This window comes from Sinocyclocheilus rhinocerous, unplaced genomic scaffold (assembly GCF_001515625.1).
Source record: "Sinocyclocheilus rhinocerous isolate Xijiao unplaced genomic scaffold, SAMN03320098_v1.1 scaffold1211, whole genome shotgun sequence".
Classification (NCBI taxonomy): domain Eukaryota; kingdom Metazoa; phylum Chordata; class Actinopteri; order Cypriniformes; family Cyprinidae; genus Sinocyclocheilus; species Sinocyclocheilus rhinocerous.
In genome coordinates, this window is record NW_015670979.1 from 292,987 (window position 1) to 319,235 (window position 26,249).

Below are 26,249 nucleotides of genomic sequence, written 5' to 3' on the forward strand. Positions count from 1 at the left end.
GTTCACCCTAATTCACTATTTTTTAGAATGCAAATAAAAAAGAATTCACTATTTACTCTTTTATTCATTGCTAACATTAAATAAAGTGTAAATGTTCTGTTTTGTCGATCAATACTTAATAACAGAGCACCAGCAATCGTTAGACAACTCCTACAAACCGATTATGACAAATTTCACACAAACTATATTAATAGTGTAGCGTTGAGGCTGACAGAACGTTTGAGGCGTTTGAGCTTTGCAGTAGACCTGCGCGGAGGCAGAAAACAGAAGGGGAAATAGTGCGCATTCTACAATATTTTTTGCTAACACATTCTCACTTTGTATAATACACGTCGTTTTCACGTTAAAAAGTAGTTAAATCACTAGTTAAAACATTTAGTATCGATCCTAGAGAAATAAAACATCTGAAATATCGATATTTCAAGATCCATCCAGTAGTATCCATCCGCCAATTCCCAATGTCCATCGGAATGATGATCGGGTGAAGCTCAAAAAATGCATAGTATCGAAGAACTTATTTGAATTCCAATCTTTGTTTATTTAAAAAAAACTGATTTCCATTTTAATCGCAATTTTAATTAACGAAGATCAACTGAACTCTACCTGAACGGGTAAATTATAGTTAGATAAATATCAATGTTAATATTAAATGAACTTGGGCTAATGTCCGCTTCCTAGCATAGATGTATATTGTTTACATTTAAATTTATGTTTGAGTGTGATAGAAGTCAGTACATTTACATTTAGACATTTAGCAGACGCTTTTATCCATAGCGACTTAAAATGAGGAACAATGGAAGCAATTAAAATGCAAGTGCTATAACAAGTCTCCGTTATCTTAATGCAGTAAGGTTATGTCTGGTTAGTTTTCTCGTTAAAACTTTTTTTTTTTTCAACTTTCTGACTGAAGCCAACTGTAAATGTAACTGTAACTGCAATTGTAATTAGTAAGTAAACAATGGAAAGCAAACATGTATGGCTCGGTTTGCTATGCTAAAGTTATTCAACCAATCATATTTTAGTTTTCAGGTGAGGAAGAAACCTCTGGTTACTTCTCTAATTTGATCCATGGGACATCTGCATCATGACAGGGGTTCAGCCAATGCCCTGTCCAGTGCTCCTCGGCACTGTGAAAGGTGGAGGTTTATCAGCTCTACTGCACAGATACACAATTGAGAAAAAAGTAGCAAAAGTGGAGAAAGTGCTCAAGAAAGGTTTGCATACATCAGGGGCATATCCAATTATTATTTTTTTTTTAAATTATTGTACATGTTTCATTATTGCTTTTTATATTACATCTTCCATAGGTGTGGGAGTTGACAGCATGAACCACCTTGGACAGACATCACTCTTTTGTGCGTCTCTCCTTGGCTTTGCTGGTGTAGCAGAGAAACATCTACAGTATGGAGCGAACCCAAATCAGTAAGGCCAAACCTTCCCATAATCACCCGTGGTGCTGGTTTGAATATGATAATAGCATATTATCTCATGTGTGATGTTTATATCCACCAGCCGCTGTAATGATGGAAGTACTCCCGTCCATGCTGCAGTTTTCTCTTGTAATCCCTGGTTGCTGAGTTCACTGCTGGATGCTGGCGGGGACCTGCGTCTCCATGATGATCAGGGCCGGATACCGAAGGACTGGGCCAAGGCAGGCGCTCAGGAGAACAGTCCGAAGGTCTGTGCTGACTGTTTAGATGCTGCTTTGGTTCTGTATGAATAAAATGCAGCACCAGTGTCTTTGTCATGACGGATGCAGCTTCTGCAGTGAAAAGACACCATTAGACCATTTGTTCTTCCCTATCTACAGATGCTTGCTTTTCTGAAGAGATGCGAGTCTCAAATGCAGAGCTTGTTGCAAACACATCTGTCCAGAGATGCGCGTACCACCCTGACCTCCTCAAAGACACTGCTGAGCTCTCCATCCCTGCTCAAGCTCTTACGACCTTGGTAAGATCTGCAGTACTTCTCTGGCCATTCATCTTTATTAGTGAACATTTCTGGAATAAACTACACAACTTTCAAAACCTTAACAGATTTTAAAACACTAGGCATAAAACTTGACGGCTTTGTAAATGGTTACGGAGAACCAGAATGCAAATCAAGGGAAAAATATGTGTTAAAGTTGTATAGTGTACTCCAGCCTTTAGTTTAGCATTTAGAGAAAGAGAAAGAAATACAACACAGTGATTCAAGACTCAGAAAGTAAAAGTGAAAGTAAAAATTCAGATTTTTATTTTGTATGTATGTGTCCTTCTCTTTAGGTCACCTGAGCTCATTCATGAAAATAAAATCAGTCATAAGATCACTGCCTGTGATATGATGATGCAGTGTTTTGGCTTTGGAAAGGTTTGTGTAAACAATTTTTTCTCTCTTGCCAATATTTTTAGAAGATAAAACCTGAACACACATCACATTTTTTAGTGATATACATAAATGTTTTCCTATTTTTGAACAAACATGTTCTAAATTCTAGATTGCGATTATAAAGACTTATAAAATGAACATTCCCCTTCCCATTAGCATAGTAAAGCTTCTAAACACAGTATACTTTCCCTTTGACAGCCATTAATCACTCTGAGCTGTTGTTAAGATGTTGTTTTGTAATCATTACAGTTATGCTTTGAGAAGCCAGGGTTAAGTTTGGGATTGGCTGCTTCTGTGCCCTTGATAAGTGACGGTGACTTAGTTCAAGCTAACGATGAGCCTCTCAATTCCTTTATGTGTGGATCTTTCATACGTATGACCAAGTAAGACACTGTAATCAAGCAATGACCATTAATTGAATATGCATTGAGGAGAGATTTAAATGGATATACAGCATTTCCTTACAGGAAACATAATAAATTTTTTGTTTAACTGCGACTCAGTTACAGTTGGAAAGGATGTCGTGTCACTGTTAAAGAGCTACATGATCAGATTTTGCAACAATGTGAAGAACATGATGGTCTCCTGGATCTGCTCATTTCTGAGCAGGAGTATTGCTGGTAAGAATTGAAAACTCTACAAAAAAAGCTACAAAAGAGTTTGACAGTAAACATATGTAAAAGACTATTATTTATAAAACTTTATTTAGGTGATAAAACTTTTCTGTATCATTTTGTAGACAATATGAAACATTATTTGCAGTGCATTCACTTCCGTAATGTTTTGTATTTCTGAGTGAAACTGAATGAAAATTGTGAATTTTATCCAATTGGACTGGATGAAACATGTTGGGCTGTGATATTATTGGTTATTATTATTTTTCCTGGCCCGTACACGCACAGCTGTTCATTAAAAAAAGTAGTTTTAGAAGCTGATAAAGATATCACTTTGATGAAGGATTATTAAAACTAAATTGTTATTTTTAGATGTATTTATTGTAGAGATATTGAAATCTGGTATTTTAGTATATATATATATATATATATATATATATTATAATAAGTTTTAGTAATTTTGTTGTTTTTAGTTGAAAGTTTTTTTTAAATGTCTATACAGTTTTTATTTATTATTATTTCAGTTTAATTTATTTAGTAAATCAGCTAAAATAAAAATAATAAAAATTACATGTGTGAATGAGAAATCTGGACAACTACTGAAATAAAATACTTTTTTTTTTTAAGTGTTTTTTACAGCTTTTAGATTTAGCTATAGCTTTAGTTACCTATAATATTAACCCTGGTTAGATTCATGCACAATTAAACCAGTGACATTTTTTGACAGATTATTAATTATTAAGACCCATTTTAATTTAATGTTGACTTTTAGTCAAAATGCCCAGAAATGGAATACTTGAATTATGAAATACTTCACCCCAAAATGAAAATTTTGTCATCATTTACTCAAGTAATTCAAAACCTGTGTTATTTTTTCCTGCGTTGTTATTTGTTATCTAAATACACTGTGCAGTAGCCATGGTTACTATTATGTCCTGTGCAGTCAGCTGTCTCACCCGCACCTGCTGCTGCTGATGGCTGTGAGTATCTCCGCTGAACTGGACAGCACAAAGCTGGTCTATGAGAGAGTAAATGTGGGGTCCCTGTACAATCTGCTGCACCAAAGGGTAATGTTTGAAAATTTCAAAAAGATTTATAAATGACTGAGAAGTGGTTTTATTTTAAACTGTGTTCATTGTTTATTTCCACACTCTGCAGCGGGATGAGTTTCCTTTCCTACCGCTGTTTGACCTATTATCAGTGGTGCTACAGGTGTGTGAGGTGTTAATGTACCTGCATGGCCGATCTCTGGTGCTCAGGGCTCTTTCCTCACACACTGTACTTATAGTGCACCCTGGAGTTGCCAAGGTTACAGGCCTTGGGTTCATTGTACCCAGGTACACCATCCTTGCAAAAGGCACATATTAATATATATATATTTAAAATTACTTCAATTTAGGAAATGTGTAAATTAAATGGCTTTATATTCATAATGTGATTTTTGTGTTTGACATGCCTTTAACCCTCTATTCCAACTACAGTGAGGGAACGACCCCCTACACCCCACCTCCTGTTCCTTTGCCTCTCAGCCTGATCAACTGGGCAGCTCCAGAAGTGATTAGATGTAGAGCATGTACAGGAAAAGCTGATCTCTATAGTGTGTGTGCCCTTTTACAGGAGATCTTTACAGGTACCTTCATGCATGTGATGTAAACTGTAGAGCTTATGTAATAGATCTTGTTTTGTGTTACTAGTTTGCGACTTGTAAAGCAGTTATATTGCTTTGTGCAGATGCTGTGCCATGGGGCTCCACAGACCCACGCTGGATAAAACGGTCAGTAGAGGCTGGTCAGGCTCTGATAGCAAACCCTGCTGTGCCTGAGCCTTATTACCACTTCCTGCAGACGGGCCTCCAGCACAGAGCCCAGCACAGGACCAGCAGCCTGCATGATTTGTGCTACAATCTACGCTGTCATATAAGGGTTTGCACACTGGTTTAATTCTGTTACTGTATCTCATCAGTATGTATCAGTGCACATGTAACAGGTTCTATTTTCTGGATGTTCACTACTGTTCAAAAATTGGTGGGTGATATGATAGAAAAACGTAAAATTAGTAAGTAAAATTATTAAAGCTGCAGTCCGTAACTTTTTTTGGTTAAAAATGATCTGAAATCAATATTTGAGCAAGTACATAACCAGCCAGTGTTCGAAACTATCGCCTTACTTTAGCCTGATTCACAACGGTCAGCTTATAATAATGTTTTTTTTCATGGTACGGGTAGGTTTTCGCGGGAAATTCGAGCATGCCGCTGCGTATGAAATTCGAGTGGTATGACAATTTATAGATTAGACCAGGGATCCTCAAATCTGGCACACGAGATCCACTTTCCTGCAGAGTTTAGCTCTAACCCTAATCAAACACACCTGAGCATGCTAATCAATGTCTTCAGGATCATTAGAAAATCACAGGTAGGTGAGTTTGTTCAGGGTTGGCGATAAACTCTGCAGCGCATTGGCCCTCCAGGGCAAGATTTGAGGAACCCTGGATTAGACTGTACAGAAGTTGAAATCTACACGCTAATACACACTATACTCATAGTCACGCAATGCTGATGTTGTTAACATTAACAATTTGAGAATAAAGTATAACAATAATAATAATTTGCACGGTTTGATGTGATATGAGCTAATTTAGATTAAATCACCATTGGTAGTGCAATTTATTGTAATGCTTTGGTCGGAACAAACATGGCAGAATTGTTACTTACTTGTTCAGATGACAATATCCGGTAAAAATGCTTATTTGAGTCATATATTCCAAGACATAGGCTTGAATCTGTGAGTGCAAAGTACAATACTGGTAAAAAATGTATAGCCTGAATGCACTGTAAGTCGCTTTGGATAAAAGCGTCTGCTAAATGCATAAATGATTAATTATTATTAAATTACAATATCCACACCGGTGCGGTGACTGACTGCCACACATACTCCTCAAAACATTAGATTCATCCGCGCCGGAGCCGTGCCGCCGCACAACCCACGCAAGGAAGATAATTCCGCACACAGCTGCAATTGCAGGTTTTCAAACAGAGATGGCGACAAAGAGGCAAAATTTACGGAATGCAGCTTTAAGGATACATTGTTCAAGGTTTTTGCAGATATAGAGAGTAATATATACCAGCATGAGAGTAAATGGTGCAATCTAATCTTCAACAGGAGATAAGAAGCGAGAAGACGAGAAGTGGATGGCACTCAAGGTCAGCTCTTCAGAGCATCCCTGGATGGAATACTGATATTAATCAGACAAGAGAGCAAGACAAATCTGGTGAGATTTCCATCCAGTCATGATTAGGGAAACTTTTAGAGCATAGAAAATGATCGCTTTTGTGAGAAAGTGTCTTTTGAGAACATTAATGTAATGTAATACATTAATATAGTTTGAATGTCCTATTCTTTCCTCTTAGTATATCAGCACTGCAGGACTGCAGTACACAATGAGATCCAGGAACATCACCTGAAAAGAATCTACAGAGAAGAAGAGGAGTCCACCACAGACACTAATGACCTCCACTCAGATATTTCGCATAGTGACATCACTGCTTTGCATGAATGGCCAACTACCCATCATACCCCACTCTCTGAGGCACCTTGTTCTAACCATAGTGATACAGACAAGGATCTGGCAATTAGTCACTCTATCTCAAAGCATACTGGCTCCATTGTTCTCAACCTCAAAGTGTCCCAGGTTCTTCTACAGCAAGCTGAACAGAGTCTGGATAATGTGGAGGAAGCCCAATTGGGCGCCCCATGCTTTGATGAGGTGGATGCTGTGATGAAGAGGGCGAACATGGAAAAAGAGCGCAATGATGGTGTTGGGAAGGCTATGGGGCCACCGTTCGAAAATTATATATCCAAGTGGACCATTAATGGAGATGAGGAGGTCAGTCAGTGCAGTTCAGCTCAAGATGAGAGCTTCGAAAGCACATCCTATCCTAGTAGTGTACAGGTATGTGTCACGTTTAAACAATTTAATGTGACCTTACTGAATAAAAATATTAATTTCTTGAATTTTTTTTTACTTAAAATAAATTAGTAAAAAAATACCACCAACAGAGATCACCCTACAAACAAAAAAGGAATGGCAATCAGTATAGCTTAATGATTTCAATAGTATGTAAAAAAAAAAAAAAAAAAATATGAAATGGGATGTTTTCGTAGGGAAATTCTAACGAGATCGAAGTTCCGTTCAATCACTGTTGAAGCAAGAACCTCTCCAGATCGTCCTGAAGCTGTGAAATGTAAGGCGAGTGCGTTCATCTTATATACGCTCACAACATGACGCGTCAGTAAAACTGAAACCAGCCAATCAAAGAACGAGCTGAATGAGGACGTGGTAAACAGTCAGCTGAGAGTCGGTAGACAAAGGAGATAATACATTTTTTCCCCCATTTTCATAAGTAATAGCAAGCTGAATCCAACAGGAAAAGATTTGACATTATAGGTTTGTGTGAGTAATATGTAGACAAAATGTAGACAATATCAAAACTTTAAGAACAGTAAATTCGATGTTGTTTTGTAACTAAACAGGCATATAGCATATTTAAATTACAGGGGTGTAATGCAATTAAATATATAAAACAGAAAGAAAAAAATATTGAACAGTAAACTTTATTCTAAGATTCGCGTTAACTGGGCAAAGTACAGAAATTAGTTAATTATAATTCAGCATGTTGTTTGCTTTTAATCAACCTCACACCTGTGCCACATTGTATTTTCACAGCACTCCACTTACAGGACAGACATAGTGTGAACAGCTACCAGGAATCTGAGACCCAGGAAAGCACTGATCTGGAGCAACTATTCAAGAGTTTTGCCGGTAATAGAGCTGTGCCTGAAATTACTGTTAAAGGGATAGTTCTCCGAAAAATTAAGATTTTGTCATCATTTACTGACCCTCATGCTGTTCAACTCGTTACCCGCATTCTTTAAAATATTTTCTTTTGTTTTCAACCGGATAAAGAAACTCATACAGGTTTGGAATTTGGAACTTAAGGGTGAGTAAATGATGACAGAATATTTTTTTGGGGGGGGATTTAAAAAAAAAAACACATTTAGTGTTTTATTTAGTTTAAATTCAGTATTAAATTCCAAAACTTTTTTTTTTAAAATAATTAAAAATAATTATGTAAATATATGCAAATAAATATGTTTAAATGCTATTTAATGCCAGGTATTCAGAGCGATAGTGAGGGGAGCACAAATTACCACACTATCAATCACACTTTTGATGTGACCAATGGCGTGCTGGAGGCTACAAGCCAAACAGAGGTGATAAACTGTGACCTTTATTTATATTTGTTTTGTACCAGTTAATTAATGTTTTTTCACATTAAATCATGATTGTTGTATGACTTAAACCTTGATTAACATTATAGGTGAACTTCTAGAACAAAATGCTATAAAAATGCTAAATATGTACACTTTAATGTATGTTGTGTCACAAGGACGAGGGAAGTTCAGATGGTGCAGACTGTACACAGACACAGCAATCTAGCATGTTCTACACACCCAAACACTACCTGTCCAACTGCGCACCATCTGGTGAAGAGCGTTCTCAGGTGAAAATAGACTATTTTAGTTATTTTTATAGGACACTCTTTAAATAACACAATAAAATCAGAAGATTAGGCATATGCCTTGAAGAATAAAGGAGGTATATTTCCCCCACCCTTTATTTCTCAGTCAGAGGATGAGTTGGACATCATAGTGGAGGTGTGTCGACCCAGCTCATCCCCAGCAGAGGGAAAACAGGCTGTTGAAAACAGTCTGAGTGGTATGTAGTTCAAAACAGCCTGCACTCATTGTATTGCTAGCTTTGTGGGTAAAATTGGTCCTTTTTTGTAACCTTTATGTCACCCTTATTGTTATCTAGAATACCATCTTGCTCAAGAGGACTCAAAGGATTCTGAATCTATTACCCCTGTGCACATGTGCATTCCTACCATCAGGTACAAGAAATAAAGCATCTCACACAAAACTCAGTAAAGGCTGATAAAATTTAGTTTAATGTAACAACAATGTTCTTTTTTTATTAACTCTACACCAAGTTAAAAATGTTGAGATCGGCAGTGTTATTTTAGTATTATTTATATTCTGTATAGTTTTTATTAATATTTTGAATTAGCTTTTACTTTATATTTTCAGTTTTGTTTTAAATTATACATTTTTAGTACTTTTCTTTGCTTTTGTCAGTTTTTAATATTTTAATATTTATAATAGTGCTCCTGTGGCTCAGTGGTAGAGCATTGTGTTAGCAGCGGAAAAGGTCATGGGTTTGATTCCCAGGGAACACACATACTGGTAAAAAATTTATAACCTGAATGCACTGTAAGTCGCTTTGGATAAAAGCGTCTGCTAAATGCATAAATTAAATTATAATAGTAGTCAATAATATAGTCAATAGTAATATAATAGTAACAAAAGGTTTATTTGATTTTTATTTTTGTTAAGTAAAGACATTTATAATGTTACAAAAAATTCCTATTTCAAATGAATGCTGTGCTTTTGCACAGAATCCCCAAAAATGTATCACGGTTTTTACAAAAATTTTAAGCAGCACAATTGTTTTCAACATTGATAATAATGAGAAATGTTTCTTGAGCAGCAAATCAGCATATTAGAATGATTTCCGAAGGATCATGTGACACTGAGGACTGGAGTAATGATGCTGAATATTTAGCTTTGCCATCACATGAATAAATTACATTTTAAAATATCTTAATGACCCCAAACTTTTAAATGGTGGTGTATTTTGTCACTTTCGTTAAATGCATGGGTCGTTTGTCATTAAAAATTACAACTACCTTTGGCTGAGTCTGTGCTCTGTGTTTTGGTCATTTTGTTCGATCAGTTGTTTGCCAGACCTGGCTGAGATTGCAGACCACTCCAGCATATCCTGTTCACCAGCCCATCACCAAGAATGGGTGGAGTCAGCTGAAGCCCCGCCCGTCCCTCTCAGCAGAGGACATCCACCCTGTAACAGCACCCCACGCAGCCCAAAAGGTACAAAGTGAATCAGAAAAATGTAACAAATCAAGATTCAGAATATGTTGTGTGGGTCAGTTTTGTCTAATTGTGAACACTGTTTAATTACAGGCCATAGGACACACATTCAATATGTGCAGGTTGGCACTGAACCCCTCCCTCACCTCCAGAGCCTGTTGGACTCGTCACCATGGGGCAGTGCTCCATCCCATACTGTCTGCACAGAGAGTTACGCCACAGCCAGCGCAGGAGACAGCAGCACTGTCAGTCAATGAATCATTATATTTGGAATAATAGATTTCTACAATCGTATCAGTATCAGCCAATAAATATGACTTTTTATGTTTTACGAATCAGTCCAATAAGTAAAATAAACAGATATATTTAAGCTGACAATCTACGCTCAAATGAACACCCCAGATAATTTATACCAGTTGCCCTAAATAATGTTAAACATAAAATGTCTACTTAGAGCCTGTAAGATTTTTTTTGTCCAGAGTACACAGGCATTTTGTTTCTATAATCTTTGTTATATTTGTGTAATTTTTAACTTTTACTGTACAAAAGAATTTTGGCTATATGTTAAAATGAAGAATTAAAAAGAATAATAAGTTAAAATTAATAATAAGTTTAAGTTAATAATAAGTTAAAAAGAATAAAAAATAAAGTTACAAATAAATACAGAAAATTATTAATAAAGGAAAAGTAATAGTAAAAATTAATTTAGCAATAATTTAATTAATTTTGTTTTATCAAGTAATTTATTCCTTTATTTATTTTCCATCTATCTATCTATCTATCTATCTATATAATTTCTGCAGGTTTGGTCCCCCTATAATAGTAATGTATAATTTAATTTATTATTTTTATTAACTTATTATTTATTATAACGATTTTATATATAAAATAGTTATAATAATGCACTGAGTAAATGCAGCTGGATAAAACAAAAACTGTGTCTGTCTTCATTTCAGGCTGCAGAGCAACAAAATTACTTTAAAGGCGGATGATTCTTTTCTATACCCACTGTGTGTGTGTGTGTGTGTGTATATATATATATAAGTAGTTATAATAAATTATATACTGTATATATATATATATACTGTATATATATATATATATATATATATATGTATGCAATTTAGACTTATAAGGTGGGTATTTTTTTATATCTTTTACCTATATTCCAGACATATTATTAATTATGAGTTATTGGCCAAAATTTCAATCAGTGCATCTCTGATTTCTAATATGTGCTTTTAAATGTCATATTTACTACTGTTATAATATGATGGCACACTCCAGTATTCAAGTATCTTCAATATGGTTGTAATGTGTTTTATGCAAATTGACTTCACTCCAAGCTTTTTCAATTTCAAAGAAAAGACAATTTCTTTATGTTACATACAAATGCTTATTGCTGTTGTTTTGTTGTAGAAGCTTTCATCTGAAAAGTAAATGTACCATTATCTTATTTTTGTATCAATATAATCACAGCTAACACACTTATATTGATATCCTGCTTCTCTTTTCAGACAAATGCCTCTGTGTCCAGCGTCCTGCAGTCTCCAGCGTTAATCAACATCTCTAAGGATGGAAGGGAGGAAATAGACTCTCCCTCCAGCGGTAATGCAGAGTTCACCACTGCCAGCTCTGGAGCCAGACAGACCACTGAGACCAGCCAGGGGACCAGTGAAGAGATAGAGCTTCCTATTGGTATCACACTTTATCATTCACTGCAGTAGTTTTCTAAAACTTAACTTAATTATGGGATGTATTTGCCATTATGTGAGAATCAAACTGTTTGTTTGTGTTTCCTGCAGAGAATACTGATGTGGATGAGGAGGGACAGGAGGTAGGTGACGGCCCGTCAGATTCTGAACATCAATGTGAGCAAGAGTCCGCTGATGAAAAGGTGTTTGATGATGAAAACATTGCAAAGAGGATGGAAGGGTGTGAGGGTGAAAACCCATGTCAGATACATGGTAAGACAGATTTACAGTAGGGCGGTTTTTATTATTTTAAATGAGGAATTGAAGTAATGTGCTTCTGTATTTTCAGACCAACATCCAGATGTCAACCCTGCTGATATGGATAGTAATGCAAACTTACGGAGTCATAGCCTTGATGAAACGGAGAGGTAAAACCCCCAATACTTTGCCTTAGTAAAGGGATTTACTTTACTGGTTGTAAATTTTATGACACAGTGATGACAAAAAAAGAAAAAGTGGCATATCAGTGTTAAATGACTTCTTGAACAAGAAAAAAAAACATTACTGTATTTGATTAAAGATTATGAGCACATGAATAAAAAAAATGATGTGTATGCATAAATTATTGGTAATACATACTGCAAAATTTCATTTAAAAAAATATAAATTGTCATGGTGACTATTAAAATTTAGAATAGTCTGCTGTCTACAGCAGTAAGGATTTTATGGGGTGGGTGTTTATGTATTTTAATTGAATAATTTGTTCACTTTTTTATATCCAGGTTAGTAGGTTCTAGGGATGTGCGATATCACGATTTTTGATTGTGGACAAATGTCTTCACGATCTGCTTTTGAAGAAATATTGTAGTACCGTGCTACAGTGCACATATTATCAGTTGCAGTTCTGGCTCCTCTGTCTCAATATACTGAACAACGCGACATACATTCACATCAAAAGTTAACTCAGCGTTAGAGTTACAGTCACGGGACTCCGCACTTATTCGCAATCACAAAAGTAAATTATTTGCATGTGCTTTAAAGCCTTGCCGGTTAAACATTTAATTTGCGTACTGTTCTGACATGTGCTTTTTCTGAGCGCATATACCTGAGGCGCACACAGACTAAAAAGCCTGTCAAACAGCGCCTGATTACTGGACTAAGTTATCATTCATGTCTGATTGCGCTAAAAAAATATTGCTGTCAAAAAGACACAAGGTTTACATATAAACACAGCTGGTTATGTCAGTGAAAGTAAATGGTTGAGAAAAAATCGGTTGTATATTGTTGTATATTAGATGCGTGCAGTGACAGCAGACTGTAGTACTGTTCCTGTGGCTCAGTGGTAGAGCATTGTGTTAGCAGTGCAAAAGGTTGTGGGTTTGATTCCCAGGGAACACACATAATGGTAAAAAATGTTTAGCCTGAATGCACTGTAAGTCGCTTTGGATAAAAGCGTCTGCTAAATGAATAAATTATTATTACACTGTTCTGACATGTGCTTTTTCTGAGCGCATATACCTGAGGCGCACACAGACTAAAAAGCCTGTCAAACAGCGCCTGATTACTGGACTAAGTTATCATTCATGTCTGATTGTGCTAAAAAAATATTGCTGTCAAAGTAAATGGTTGAGAAAAAATCGGTTGTATATTGTTGTATATTAGATGCGTGCAGTGACAGCAGACTGTAGTACTGTTCCTGTGGCTCAGTGGTAGAGCATTGTGTTAGCAGTGCAAAAGGTTGTGGGTTTGATTCCCAGGGAACACACATAATGGTAAAAAATGTTTAGCCTGAATGCACTGTAAGTCGCTTTGGATAAAAGCGTCTGCTAAATGAATAAATTATTATTACTAAAAGGGAAATTAGTTTAGCTGTACTGCACTTGCAAAATGGTAAAACCAAAATGACGATTGAATCGGGATATGACATTTTTGCCATATCGCCCACCCATAGTAGGTTCTATTATTTGTTTATTTTCCTCTCCTAAAACTAAAATGAATTTGCTTCTACTTTGAATTGGCATATCCAATCTTGCAGGGCAAGCTTCACCCTTGATGAGGATCTACAGAGAATGCTTTTGGAAAGAGCCACAGAGCAGAGAACCCCTAGAGACTCAGGGTCCCTGTGAGTGATGAAGCTCCATGTTTTCCTATGCAAACAGACTGTCTCAAAAATCAGCTTGGAAGTGTCTGGATTTTTATAAATAGGACTAAATATGTCTTCTGAATGATATTTTACTCTTAAAGGGATAGTTCACCCAAAAATGAAAATTCTGCCATTAATTACTCACCCTCATGTCGTTCCAACAGTAAGACCTTCGTTCATCTTTGGAACACAAATTAAGATATTTTTGATGAAATCCGAGAGCTTTCTGACCCTGCATAGACAGCAAGGTAACTACCACGTTCAAGGCCCAGAAAGGTAGTAAGGACATCGTTAAAGTAGTCCATGTGACATCAGTGGTTCAACCGTAATGTTATGAAGCTACGAGAATACTTTTTGTGTGCAAAGAAAACAAAAATAACGACTTGATTCAACAAATTCTTCTCTTCCCTATCAGTCTTTGACGTGCGTTCATGACAGTACCACGCATGTGTGATGCTGCTGATGCAGGACACGGCGTTCTGACGTAGAACCTGCATGCCCTGCGGCTTGTTTGCAAGCAGAGTAATGCACACGCATGCCTCGTGGTATTGCTGTGAATGCGCGTCAAAAACTGGCACGGAAGAGAAGAAATTGTTAAATAAAGTATAAAAACCACAAAAAGTATTCTCGTAGATTCATTAAATTACGGTTGACCCACTGATGTCACATGGACTACTTTAACGATGTCCTTACTACCTTTGGGCCTTGAATGTGGTAGTTCCCTTGCTGTCTATGCAGGGTCAGAAAGCTCTAGGATTTCATCAAAAATATCTTAATTTGTGTTCCGAAGATGAACGAATGTCTTACGGGGTTGGAACGACATGAGGGTGAGTAATTTATGGCAGAATTTTCATTTTTGGGTGAACTATCCCTTTAAATTATGTTAAACGTTAATCTGTACTTGGTCTAGCGTGTCTCAGTCTGACATAAAAGGAGAGGGGGATGTGAGAGAGGACTTGGGTTGTCCAGAAGGGGACTACATAGAGACATCAGGTACGTGGAAAGTCTTTTTCTTGCCGCCTTTCATGGGTTAGTATACAAGCTCAAAAGCCCAATGTAGTGTTTAACTGGATGAAGCCCCATTCGTTTTCTTTCTGTAGAATGTATAAACGAGCTGGGAGAGAAGATCGAGGCAGCTGATCAGGAGAACCATCCTAACAGGTGCACAAGAAGCCTAGAATAAAATGCATTTGACCTTTGGAATACAGTGCTAGTGTATATCCTATTGCTTATATTAGCAGTATAGATATTACCAACAGAAATTAAACCTTTTACAGATAAATTACTAATTCAAAACTAGTTTCAAAATCCTGCTGGCTTTCCTGGTTGAAAATGCTCCACGATTTATTTTTGTCATTTCATTACTATTTTTTATTAGAGTTCTTGAGCAGACAGTTCCAGAGTCAGTCAATCTGCACCGTTAAAAAGATGAGCCGATCCTGATGTTTTGCATCTGAATCGTTTCCATTTTAGATGCTTAAGTCATGTGGTTTGTGTTCCTTTGTTTAATTTACTGTTTAATGAAAGAAAATGTTCCAAATAAAAAAAAACTTAACCTTCAAACTTGTTCTTATGTACATCAACAATTTGAGCGTTGATGTTACGATTGACCTTAATAAATAGATGTAATAGTTTTTATGTTTTAAATTCCATTTGGGGTTCTGATGTTGTTGCTACAGAAATGTATTGCCAGTGACTTGTATTCAGTAGCTTTTAAATAAAGGACGCATATATATATATATAAAAAAGACATTTTATTGCATACTCAAAGTAATTATAACCGTAGCCTAAAAAAAAAGTGAATACACTGAATCTTACATTGAAATACGGTCTCCTCTGCTTCACTGAGATCTGAAATTACATAAACACCTGTTTCCCTTTACAAGAAATATAAACTCTTATGCTGTACAGTTTCTTTCTTATACAAATCTAATGATGCCACAACAGGTCATGATATATGATATATTTAATAATGGCTGAATAACATTATGCAGAGGAAACAGGACAGAAAAATAACAGGAAAAAATAAGTTTAGTCCTTAAAACTGATAAGATTATTTTCTTTTAAATGTATGCAATCCTGATTAATGGATATACTGAACTTCACGGACGCAATGTTTTTGAAATGTTTTCAAGTCCACTGTCATTCCTGTTCTAAACTTTTTTTAGGGTTTTACTTTAGCACACAGGTGGAAGGAACTGTCTAATTGGTCCCTGTTTCTCAGTCTTTTGCCAGCAATGACACAAGTCCTTTTTTATCCAGCTCAATGAGTTTAAGGTGCTGTAAGGTCTTCAATGCAGAATCACTAACTTTCATGTTCAGCTTCTTCATCCTCTGAGTGCTTATTGGCCCCCTGAAGAGACAAGAATGAAAATATTTAGATCAAATGTATTAGTAAACACTTTTCTTTGTAGAAGTAAAACCATGTAGTTGTCTGAAGTTACAGTGCATTATCAATCACGTTAGGACTCGGGGTTAAAGGTGATGTTTTTGCATAAATATGACCAGACAAACCTGTTCTTATCTGAGAAGTACTCGGATAACTGCTTATAGAGGGTGTTGAGGTCATTCAGCTTCAAGTTACCACGTACACTCCGTGGGACAGTCTCAAATGTCCCCTCAGGCACCTCTTCACGCACATTCTGTGCTGCAAGGGAGGAAAAAAAAAAACCAATATAATTGTTGATATTGAAAGATGCTGATGACCTTTGAAATTGTGCCAATGTTACAACTGCCTTATGTTGATAGTTTTCTTTTGTCCTTACATTCAGACTGTGCTTGAGTTTGAGGTTCTTCTGTCAGCACGGCCTAAAGAAACAAACACATTCACTAACTCAAAGTAGCTTTTGCCTCAAAACGTCACAAATAATTACATTTTAACAGGTACATGCACTGCCGTTTAAAAATTAGGGTCAGTAATTTTTTTTCTTTTTTTAAAGAAATTAACACTTTTATTGAACAAGGATGCATTAAATTGATCAAAAGTGAGAGTCGAGACATTTATAATATTAGAAAGTATTTCCATGTTTAAAAAATGCTGTTCTTTTGAACTATTCAAAGAATTCTGAAAAAAAAAAGTATCACAGTTTCAGCATGAGTTCTGAAGGGTCATGTGACACTGAAAACTGGAGTAACGATGCTGAAAATTCAGGAATAAATTAAGATTTCATAATTTATTAAATTAGAAAACAGTTATTTTAAATTGTAATAATATTTATGTTGTATTTGAACAAATAAATAAGCCCTTGGTATGCATACGAAACTTAAAAAATTTAAATTTAAATTTAAAATCTTACCAACCCCAAACTTTTAAAGGAGCACTCCACTATTTTTGAAAATAGGCTCATTTTCCAACTCCCCTAGAGTTAAACAGTTGAGTTTTACTGTTTTCGAATCCATTCAGCCGATCTCTGGGTCTGGCGGTAGCACTTTTAGCTGTAGATTCAAAAATGACCCTGAATGGATTCGAAAACGGTAAAACTCAACTGTTTAACTCTAGGGGAGTTGGAAAATGAGCCTATTTTCAAAAATAGTGGAGTGTTCCTTTAAACGGTAGTGTAGTTGTGTAATTATGGTAATAAAAACCATTACAAAATATGTCTAACCTCTACATTTAACGCAGCAACGGATGAGCAGAGAACATCTCTCGCTTCTTGTTCTTCTTCTGTCAGTGGCGGAACCTTGAACACAAGATTTCCCATTAGCACACATATAGTCCGAACCCAAAAACCTCATGAAACTACTTTATTTTTTCCAAAGACCACCCCTTAACCATGGTAAAATAATTGTGTATGGCCTGTGGTGTAGTAAAATTGACATGGACCCTTTGGTTTGATAGATATGGGCTGTTGCTGCACAACTGAACGAATACCTGCACATCTGCTGTGTTCTGCAGCTGTTGAACCATCTGCACTGTGGTGTCCAGGTGAGCTCGTAGTGAGTCCATGGATCGTTTCTGTTCCACCGCGATCTCCTCCACCTGTGCGCACAGGGCCGCATGCCGTGCTTTGATCGCCGACAAGTTCTCCAGCAACTGAACAGGGTTTCCCTGAAATCCACAACCACAGATTTAGAAACACAGACTTTAGTCAGTATTTAAAATTAACAAATGAATACGAATGTACCTCAAACGTGCCCGCTTCTCGCGCATTGGCCATGAAGTCGAATTTCAGCCGCTTTTCCACATATTCTATATCAGCTTCTGCTTTCTGGAACTACAAGGACACAGATCTAAACATCATAATTCTTAAGCATTCAGAAGATTTAATTCGGGAGTTGTTTGCTGTTTGTACACTTCGGTATTTAGTGGCCCATCTGAATGAGGGTACAACCTAAAACCTGAAACCCTATTAGCAATATTGCACTACTCTGAACACAGTGGACAGCAGAGGCAATACTGATAGGGTCCCAAGAATTAGGATTAGACATTATGACCTGTAAAACAGAGAAAACAAACAACAATATGCCAAATGAGACGGTGAACCTCTTTGAAAACGTCAAACATTGTGCAAAGCTGCTCTCAGACGCTTTGACAATACTATTGCACTGCTAGCTGTCCAATACAGTAGTGCAATGAAGTCAGAGCACCTGTTAACAGCACTTGATATGGCTGGCCACACAGTTGACCCTACCTTTGAGAAAAATCCCTGGCCAATGCCCTTTTAACATTGCACTGCTTTAATAACTGGGTTATCAGTAGTACAATATAAAAGGGGCACTGGACAGACGGTACGCATTCAGCCCGGTCCATTTGCATGCTGAAATATCCAATCATGTAAATAATGTCAACAAAAAGCCTGGGAAGAAAAACACAGTTGTCACATAAACATTAAAACATAATAGTGCTGAGATACAGATATGTAGATGGTTCATAATAAAGGCAATAATTTAAAAAGCAAGTGCTTATGGTATTTCGTTCATTATAGCTTTTTTACATTATTTAATAGGTAACAGCCATCTTGTTTCCCCCCTCAAAATAACTGAGAATTAAAACTAATATATATATATATATATATATATATAAATTTGTTTGATGATCTGAAACATTAAAGTGTGACAAACATGCAAAAAAATAAGAAATCAGGAAGGGGGCCAACACTTTTTCACACCACTGTATATGTATATATATATATATACATACGTATATAAAATTATTATTATTATATGGCACTTCTGACACTGGCAGTGAAGTAAAGTTACTAATGTTAGTTCGCTACAAAGAGCAACACTGCGCCCCCTATCATCTCTAATTCCTAATGATATTTGAACTCATGAAAAAAAATATTAATGCATGTTATTATGGTTTTACTTAAACGGAATACCAATATAGTTTTCATGAGAGAGTGCAGGCGTACAATTTATCAGAGTCTTCAAAAGCTAAACTTCTACGAAGAGGACTGTGCGTCTTCCAGAAGCAATGGACATATTTTATATAAATTGTTATCAGTTAATAACAATTGCTACAATAACTTGATGTGTATATAAACCCATAGTGTTTACGCATATTTAAATATCTTATGGAATAAGGTATAAGGACTCGGAGTAAGTTCGGGATGCAGCGCGCGGTCTCGCGGACACACGCACACACGCACAGGCCCTCCCGCACCCGCAGTCCCCTCACCGCCGATCAGCGATTCACACAGCAGCTATCGAGCCAAATTAACACTTTTCGGAATGAATGGCATGGTTTTGATTCAAAATATGCACATTATAGTAAATTAATCATATTACGGCTGATTTTCGCGGTAAATATAAATGACTAAAGACATTAGCTGCGGCAATAGTTAGCCATCCAGCTACATGTTTTTCGTGATTTTCTCCCCTCCAACCTCAGGGAAAGTCAGGGGCATACACAGAACACGTAATTCTTCGTGTTTCTTCTACATTATGTTGTATATAGTAAAGGCACCTGTGTTATTAACAGTTAGACGCAAACGATCGGTTTACACTTGAAAACATTTGATGGAAATGTTTCGCTGGAGAAAAAAAAAAAAAACAGCTTACCATCGCCTCCAGCTTATCAACCGTCTCCATGTTGAATAGTTTACATTCCTGAAGCAGCCCCGGAAATATAAAGCTCAAAGCAGAACGCAAGACCTTCTCTGATTGGTCAGCTGTCAGAGAGCGTGGAAGATGATTGGTCAGTTCAGAGGGAGAACGAGAGGAAAAGGGGCGGTATGTTCGGGATGGAATTCTAACGTACTGTCTGCATAGACTGTCTTGTATGTACTACACAGTGTACGTATAATCAAAGTCCCTTTTTTCTATAGTCTTTGGTATAATGCATAGTAATTAAAACTGTATGTAAAACATGTATGCAGAATTCAGTGTTGTTGTTGTTTTTTTGACTTTCGGCAGTCTGTTGATGCATGCATGCAAAAAATGTTGTATTATATTTCAAACTTAGTCATACTCTGCACAGTATATACATACGCTATACTACAAGGTATTTGTAAATACACAAATATTTTGTCCAATGCCTTGAGAATTACAGGAAGAGACCTATTTTAATCTCCAAGGTGTAATGTTCAGGTCAGGGTAACTTTAAAATCATGCTCCTGGATGCTTAAACAAATTCAGTACTAAAACGGAAGTCTTGATTGCAGTTAATATTGTACTGTTTAATTTTTAAAAATTAAAATAGTAATTTATATATATATATATATATATATATACACATACTACTGTCCTTAAACAGTAATAAAAAATTCAAAGAAAAGTTTCAATGACGTTTCGCCAAACCGACCAATCGACCGCCAGAATGTGAACAACCATTGAAAGAGTAGGCGATGATAAGCCCCTCCTCTTTGGATGTGACTGACAAATATTCTATTCAATCATAGCACTGCATACACACTGCTACACCAATCAGAGAAGGCCGGGCCCTCGTAGAGTCAACAAACTTGGCTGCGCCGTAGGCTCGTTCTCGCTCGGTTGTCTTGTAGAGGACGTTGGAGTCACAGTCAGGAGGGGCTCTATATCAAATATTAATTTTAAAACAGCAAGCACTTACAGAAAATCGAGCCAGCATGTTCTCCCTCATCGCTAGACCTACCGCCACCCTCCTCCGGAGCTTGTCCACCTCCTCCCAGGTAAAATCTCATATTTGTGAACATGCGAGTGCGCTAATATTAGCCTCCATGATTTGCATGAATGTGCGATGACGTTAACATGTCAAACTGAGATTAATACCAAATCTACTTTTTTCCGTTACTCATGCGTGTTTCTTAATGAGCCATAGACTACAATAGTATACATTAAACTAAGTTAAGTAAACTTGCATCCAGTTAACCGAGAAATTATTGCTTGATATTTAGCCATCAAATTGACAGTTGTAGGCGTTGCAACATAAGTCATTTGTTAGTCATATGGTATTCATGTTTATGGAAGTTGCAAGGATCATTCTGGATTCCCCATGAATCTGTTGAAATCCTGTTATCTGGCATGAGAAGGTTTTCAGTCGACCTTGCCAACTAGTTTAGTTTTCCTGTGTAGGATCATCCCGGTTAGAGGTGGTATCACTTTGACTCACGTCCACCTTTGAAAGGTCATTACTGTAATCAGCTACTTGGCTCACTGATGCGTAGTAAATAAGACAAAGTGTCTTGATCTGTAATGAGAGATCAGGCTTAATGCAGCTTTTTTGTTGTGAACAGCAAGGCCATGGGAAAAAAACTAAAGTGCTACAGAGATGTCAGATGTGCCATCTAATATGTTTTATGCTTTATAAGGCTTATATTTTTATTTCTATGCAGCAGGGGTTTTCAAACTGAGGTCTGGGGACCATTTAAAAATTTAAAACGGTAAAATGCGAAAATAAATATAAATAAGATTCAACTAAAGCAAATATAAAATATTTTATTAGTGAATAAATAGTAAAATATTTTCTTTATATGAATAAACAATACGTCCAACAGTAGAGTAATTTATTGAGTAGAATGTTACAAATTTAATAATGTAACAGAAACTAAATATTATGCAGATAAAATTTTACACAATATAACATTTTCACAGTATAAATTGGAATTTTATACATAAAAATGTCCTTCTCGTGAGGATGATTCAATTTGGTAGTCCGTGGCATTGAAAAGATTCTTTGTTATAAAAGTCTTTGACATTCTTTTTTAACATAATGCAATGCATGCAGTTCAACTGCCATTTGTATAAAACTAATTAGTTTGTTTGCTTGCTTTAAACACATTCATATGCCAATACAGCCGCCTTTGTACTGTCTACACTGTTTACAGAGTCCTTAATCACTTGGTTTAAACCCTCCCTCTCCTCGGAATGAGTGGTAGTAAAAATTCCCGCTGGCATTTTTCCAGGCTGAAAAGGTCCCAAGGTCAAGATCATTTTAACATTTGCATTCAGTGGTTGTTCCATATTTTAATTTAATCATTTTTTTTACAACCAGATTAATGTATATAATGCACACAACAATATAAAGCAGTAAATTTATTGGCCTATGGAATCAAAGGGCATTTAATGATAAGAGTAAGTTGGATCAGCATATATTGTGACGCATTGCAATTTTTTTTCTCCTTGCAGCACAATGCGAAAGTAGCTGTCTTGGGTGCCTCAGGTGGCATCGGGCAGCCCCTGTCTCTCCTGCTGAAGAACAGCCCTTTAGTGAGCGAGCTTTCACTTTATGATATTGCCCACACTCCTGGAGTAGCTGCTGACCTCAGTCACATTGAGACCAGAGCCACTGTCACAGGTACAGACATGGTTTCAGCTCCTCAAGCCTCATTTGAGTTTTTATTAGTTGCAGAGAAATCAAATTTGCTACTTTAAAGTTGGCATAAAATGAAAATCCACCCTATTTCTTTTCTAAATGCATCTGATTGAACTTCTCATGAAAGATTCACCCACATAATTATTTTTAAGCCTGTAATTTGTAATCAAAACTCAAATGGTAAAACAACACACTTTTCTCTTGTATGCCACACTTCTTCAGTCATTTAGATTACGTAAACCCTGCCAATTTCTTACAGTCAACCCTCCAGATTTGCCTCCACCCAATCAACAACTGACGCATAAACCAAAGGCCCCATCCTACTTTTTATTTTTATTTTTTTCCAGAAATTAACTTCACTCATATGTAATTCATATCAGCAGCAAACCGTACCCCAGACCACCCCTTTTAAGTGGACTCTAGTACGGTTCGCAGGTGTGTACCCGAGTTCGGAAGACGGCGTTCACATCATCCAAACGTACCGAACTCTGACGTCAATCGAACCCGGATGCGCACCAAAAGTGCTAGTGTGAAAGCACCCTAAATAGGTCTGCTATAGTGTTCACTGTCTTGCCTTGCAGGCTACATGGGAGCAGATCAGCTGGGTGCTGCACTGAAAGGCTGTGATGTTGTTGTCATCCCTGCTGGTGTCCCAAGGAAGCCTGGTGGGTGTGTATATATAAATATATATATATATATATTTATATTATATTATATTATATTTTTTTTACCTCTGCTTTATTATTTTTTTTAAATTGCATTTAAAGTCAGCATGGAATGGCATTTGTAACCCATTTTATGTGTGCATATGTGAAACAGTATATTCAACACAAAATGTTGATTGGCTTGGTGATGTAAAATGGGATCAATTATAAATCAGAAATTTATAGAAACACACCAGAATTTCTTCTTATTGTGCTTTACATTTTTCTAGGTATGACCCGTGATGATCTGTTTAACACCAATGCCACCATTGTGGCCACATTAGCTGATGCTTGTGCCCGTCACTGCCCTCAGGCCATGATCTGCATCATTTCAAACCCAGTAAGTATAAGGTCTCACGAGCCTTACATTGCTGAGGTATCACTTTATACCTGCTCAAAGGTGACAAGGGTTTATAGCACTATACATCTGTTTCATATTGAACTTTGATTTTGTGAATTTCAGGTGAACTCCACTATCCCAATCACATCAGAGGTGATGAAGAAACATGGCGTGTACAACCCCAACAGTGTCTTTGGTGTCACAACACTGGATATTGTCAGAGCAAACGCTTTTGTTTCTGAGCTCAAAGTGAGTTCTATAAATTCAATACTGATAGAAGAGGAGTTTAAATTTAAGTGCAGATTTATTTAAAGGGGTCATATGATGCGATTTCAAGTTTTCCTTTCTCTTTGCCAGAAAACATATTTACACAGTCAGTTCATTGTCACCATTACTGCAATATTTCCAGGGCCTTGATCCCGCCAGAGTCAACGTGCCCGTTGTTGGAGGTCATGCAGGAAAGACCATCATTCCTCTCATTTCACAGGTAAGAAAAACCTGTATTACTACCTAATTTATAATATATTCAATAAACATGCGTTTTTGGCAAGATATTTTGTAGGTTGCTTGTTTTTTTAGTTTAGTGGCGTTGCACTGCATAACCCCGCCCACAATGAAATCTCTTTGGTCCAAAATCCAGTGCCATAAAAACTTCTGATTGGCTGTGATTGCTTTTGAACAGATTTTTTAGACTATTTGGTAAAATGATATAGATTCTTATTTTATTCTGTGTTGTTTTCAGTGCACTCCCAAGGTTGAGTTCCCTACAAATCAGCTGTCTGCTTTGACAGGCAGGATCCAGGAAGCAGGAACTGAGGTTGTGAAAGCTAAAGCTGGTGCAGGTGAGAACTGAAGTTGTATATGCTGACTTTTTTTTTTTTTTCTTCTTCTTTTGGGTTCTCTAAAGTTTGGTTCCTTTGTGTCGCTGGCATTTTAGTTGTGCAGATGCCTAATTTAGTGAGAAGATCTGGAATCTGAATATGTCTCTGTTCATAGGCTCTGCCACTCTGTCCATGGCCTATGCCGGAGCCAGGTTCACATTCTCCCTTCTCGATGCCATGAATGGAAAAGAGGGTGTTGTTGAATGTGCATTTGTGAGATCTGAAGAGACAGAATGCAAATACTTCTCTACACCTCTCCTCCTCGGGGTAAGTCTAGTAGACCTTCTTTAGAAGTTACTTCATGTTATTTTTAGATCATACAAGGTCAAAGTAACATCGACCTGGGGGGTATTCCAAAAAGCAGGTTGTGACATACCCGGCATATATATATTATGATATGTTAATGATGAAGCGCTAAAATAAGTAATAAATAAGGTAATATATTATTCTAATATGGTTATTATATTTATTTTATTGGCATATATAACAGTTATCTGTATAAATGATAAAACACTATGACAAGGTAATGTTTAATTGATTACATTTATTTATTACATTTTATATTATCTCACACATGGATCGGCATTCTCTATGATGTTTAAATTCTAAATCAAAATACATATCTGCTATGACTTAATATATAATTAGCATCAAACAAACAATATAATTCATATTCTCAAGGATTAAAGATTAAACGGAAAAAAAAATAAAAATGATTGCACAACCATCAATTAGGTGGCGATATGCACTAAGCATGTAAACGACCATTGAATAAAAGAAGAAGAAAGAAACAGAATATTTTTAAATAGTAATTTATGAAGCCACTTTAATCTGTATCGCATAAAAACTTCCTCAAAACTATCAATTTAAACCAAAATTTACCGTCAACTACAGCCGTTGCATCCATCGATTTCGCCATGTTTCTCATTGACACGCCCCCAACTCGGAAACTCGGGGCTTAAAGAAAATTTCGAGTTTCCCACTAGTAATAACGACTTTGTGGTGTGACTCGTAAATACGATCTATCCGACATGACTTGAACGCACCATTACTCCCGGATGCGTTTTTGGAACCACATACCCCAAGTAAGCAAGGTTTGGGGTTAATCAACCGAAAGTTCAGGGTTTAGCTGACGATAAGTTAACCGTGCTTTCTGGAATACACCCCTGGTAAAGTAGAATAGGCTTTCTGTTTGTTTGTTTGTTTGTTTGTTTTATGAAGATTTATTTAGAATTTTCTCCTGCTTTTCTCAGAAAAACGGCATTGAAAAGAACCTTGGTCTTGGCAAGCTCTCTGCATTTGAGGAGAAGCTGGTAGCTGAAGCCATGGATGAACTGAAGGGCTCCATCAAGAAAGGAGAAGATTTTGTTGCAAACATGAAGTGATCTGTGCTTGTGGCACACTACCTGTGAAATGTCATTTATTTATAAAGCTGAGTCATTGTATGTCAACAAGGTTTCCTAAAAATGTATTTTCATCATGTTCAAAGATGCAGACAGTCTTTGTACTGATTAAATGGTAAAATCCACCCATCAATAAAATGGTCTGTTTACCAGCTCTATATGTCTTTGGATTTCAGTTCACTCAATTCAAAATATTGCTATTTTGCTATGAGATAATTTTATTGACTTGCATTTTGTTGTTGTTGATAATTAGATGCAATTTGAGTGACTCATAAATGGATGTGAATTAATTTTACATAAACCGAAATGGCTCAGAGTAATCCTGCTGTCAGTGTTTTTTTTTTCAAAACAAAAGACCCTTATTC

At 36.5% G+C, this 26,249-nt stretch overlaps 3 protein-coding genes across 3 annotated transcripts; 2 read left to right on the forward strand and 1 right to left on the reverse strand.

Moving 5' to 3' along the window:
- The first annotated feature begins 1,084 nt into the window (after positions 1–1,084).
- Positions 1,085–15,257, forward strand: LOC107734426 (uncharacterized). Its single transcript, XM_016546376.1, has 27 exons — positions 1,085–1,214; positions 1,308–1,422; positions 1,513–1,678; positions 1,811–1,950; positions 2,265–2,349; positions 2,617–2,750; positions 2,871–2,987; positions 3,925–4,048; positions 4,140–4,318; positions 4,463–4,611; positions 4,713–4,903; positions 6,140–6,248; positions 6,388–6,929; positions 7,718–7,799; positions 8,154–8,251; positions 8,428–8,541; positions 8,666–8,756; positions 8,856–8,931; positions 9,834–9,985; positions 10,079–10,230; positions 11,503–11,683; positions 11,791–11,952; positions 12,029–12,107; positions 13,715–13,801; positions 14,733–14,815; positions 14,923–14,983; positions 15,201–15,257. Exons 1-27 carry the CDS (start codon positions 1,085–1,087, stop codon positions 15,244–15,246), a joined length of 3,645 nt encoding a protein of 1,214 aa, XP_016401862.1. The 3' UTR covers positions 15,247–15,257.
- A 304-nt stretch (positions 15,258–15,561) lies between these two features.
- Positions 15,562–19,883, reverse strand: ska2 (spindle and kinetochore associated complex subunit 2). The gene is made up of 7 exons (XM_016546454.1): positions 19,826–19,883; positions 17,947–18,036; positions 17,694–17,870; positions 17,428–17,502; positions 16,588–16,630; positions 16,337–16,469; positions 15,562–16,175 (listed from the first exon to the last, which is right to left on the reverse strand). The coding sequence occupies exons 1-7, from the start codon at positions 19,853–19,855 to the stop codon at positions 16,043–16,045; spliced, it is 681 nt and encodes a 226-aa protein (XP_016401940.1). The 5' UTR covers positions 19,856–19,883; the 3' UTR covers positions 15,562–16,042.
- Positions 19,884–20,703: 820 nt separating this feature from the next.
- mdh2 (malate dehydrogenase 2, NAD (mitochondrial)) lies at positions 20,704–26,038 on the forward strand. The gene is made up of 9 exons (XM_016546442.1): positions 20,704–20,913; positions 22,370–22,538; positions 23,138–23,221; positions 23,491–23,600; positions 23,724–23,849; positions 24,010–24,087; positions 24,343–24,442; positions 24,597–24,748; positions 25,735–26,038. Exons 1-9 carry the CDS (start codon positions 20,851–20,853, stop codon positions 25,864–25,866), a joined length of 1,014 nt encoding a protein of 337 aa, XP_016401928.1. The 5' UTR covers positions 20,704–20,850; the 3' UTR covers positions 25,867–26,038.
- Positions 26,039–26,249: the final 211 nt, after the last annotated feature.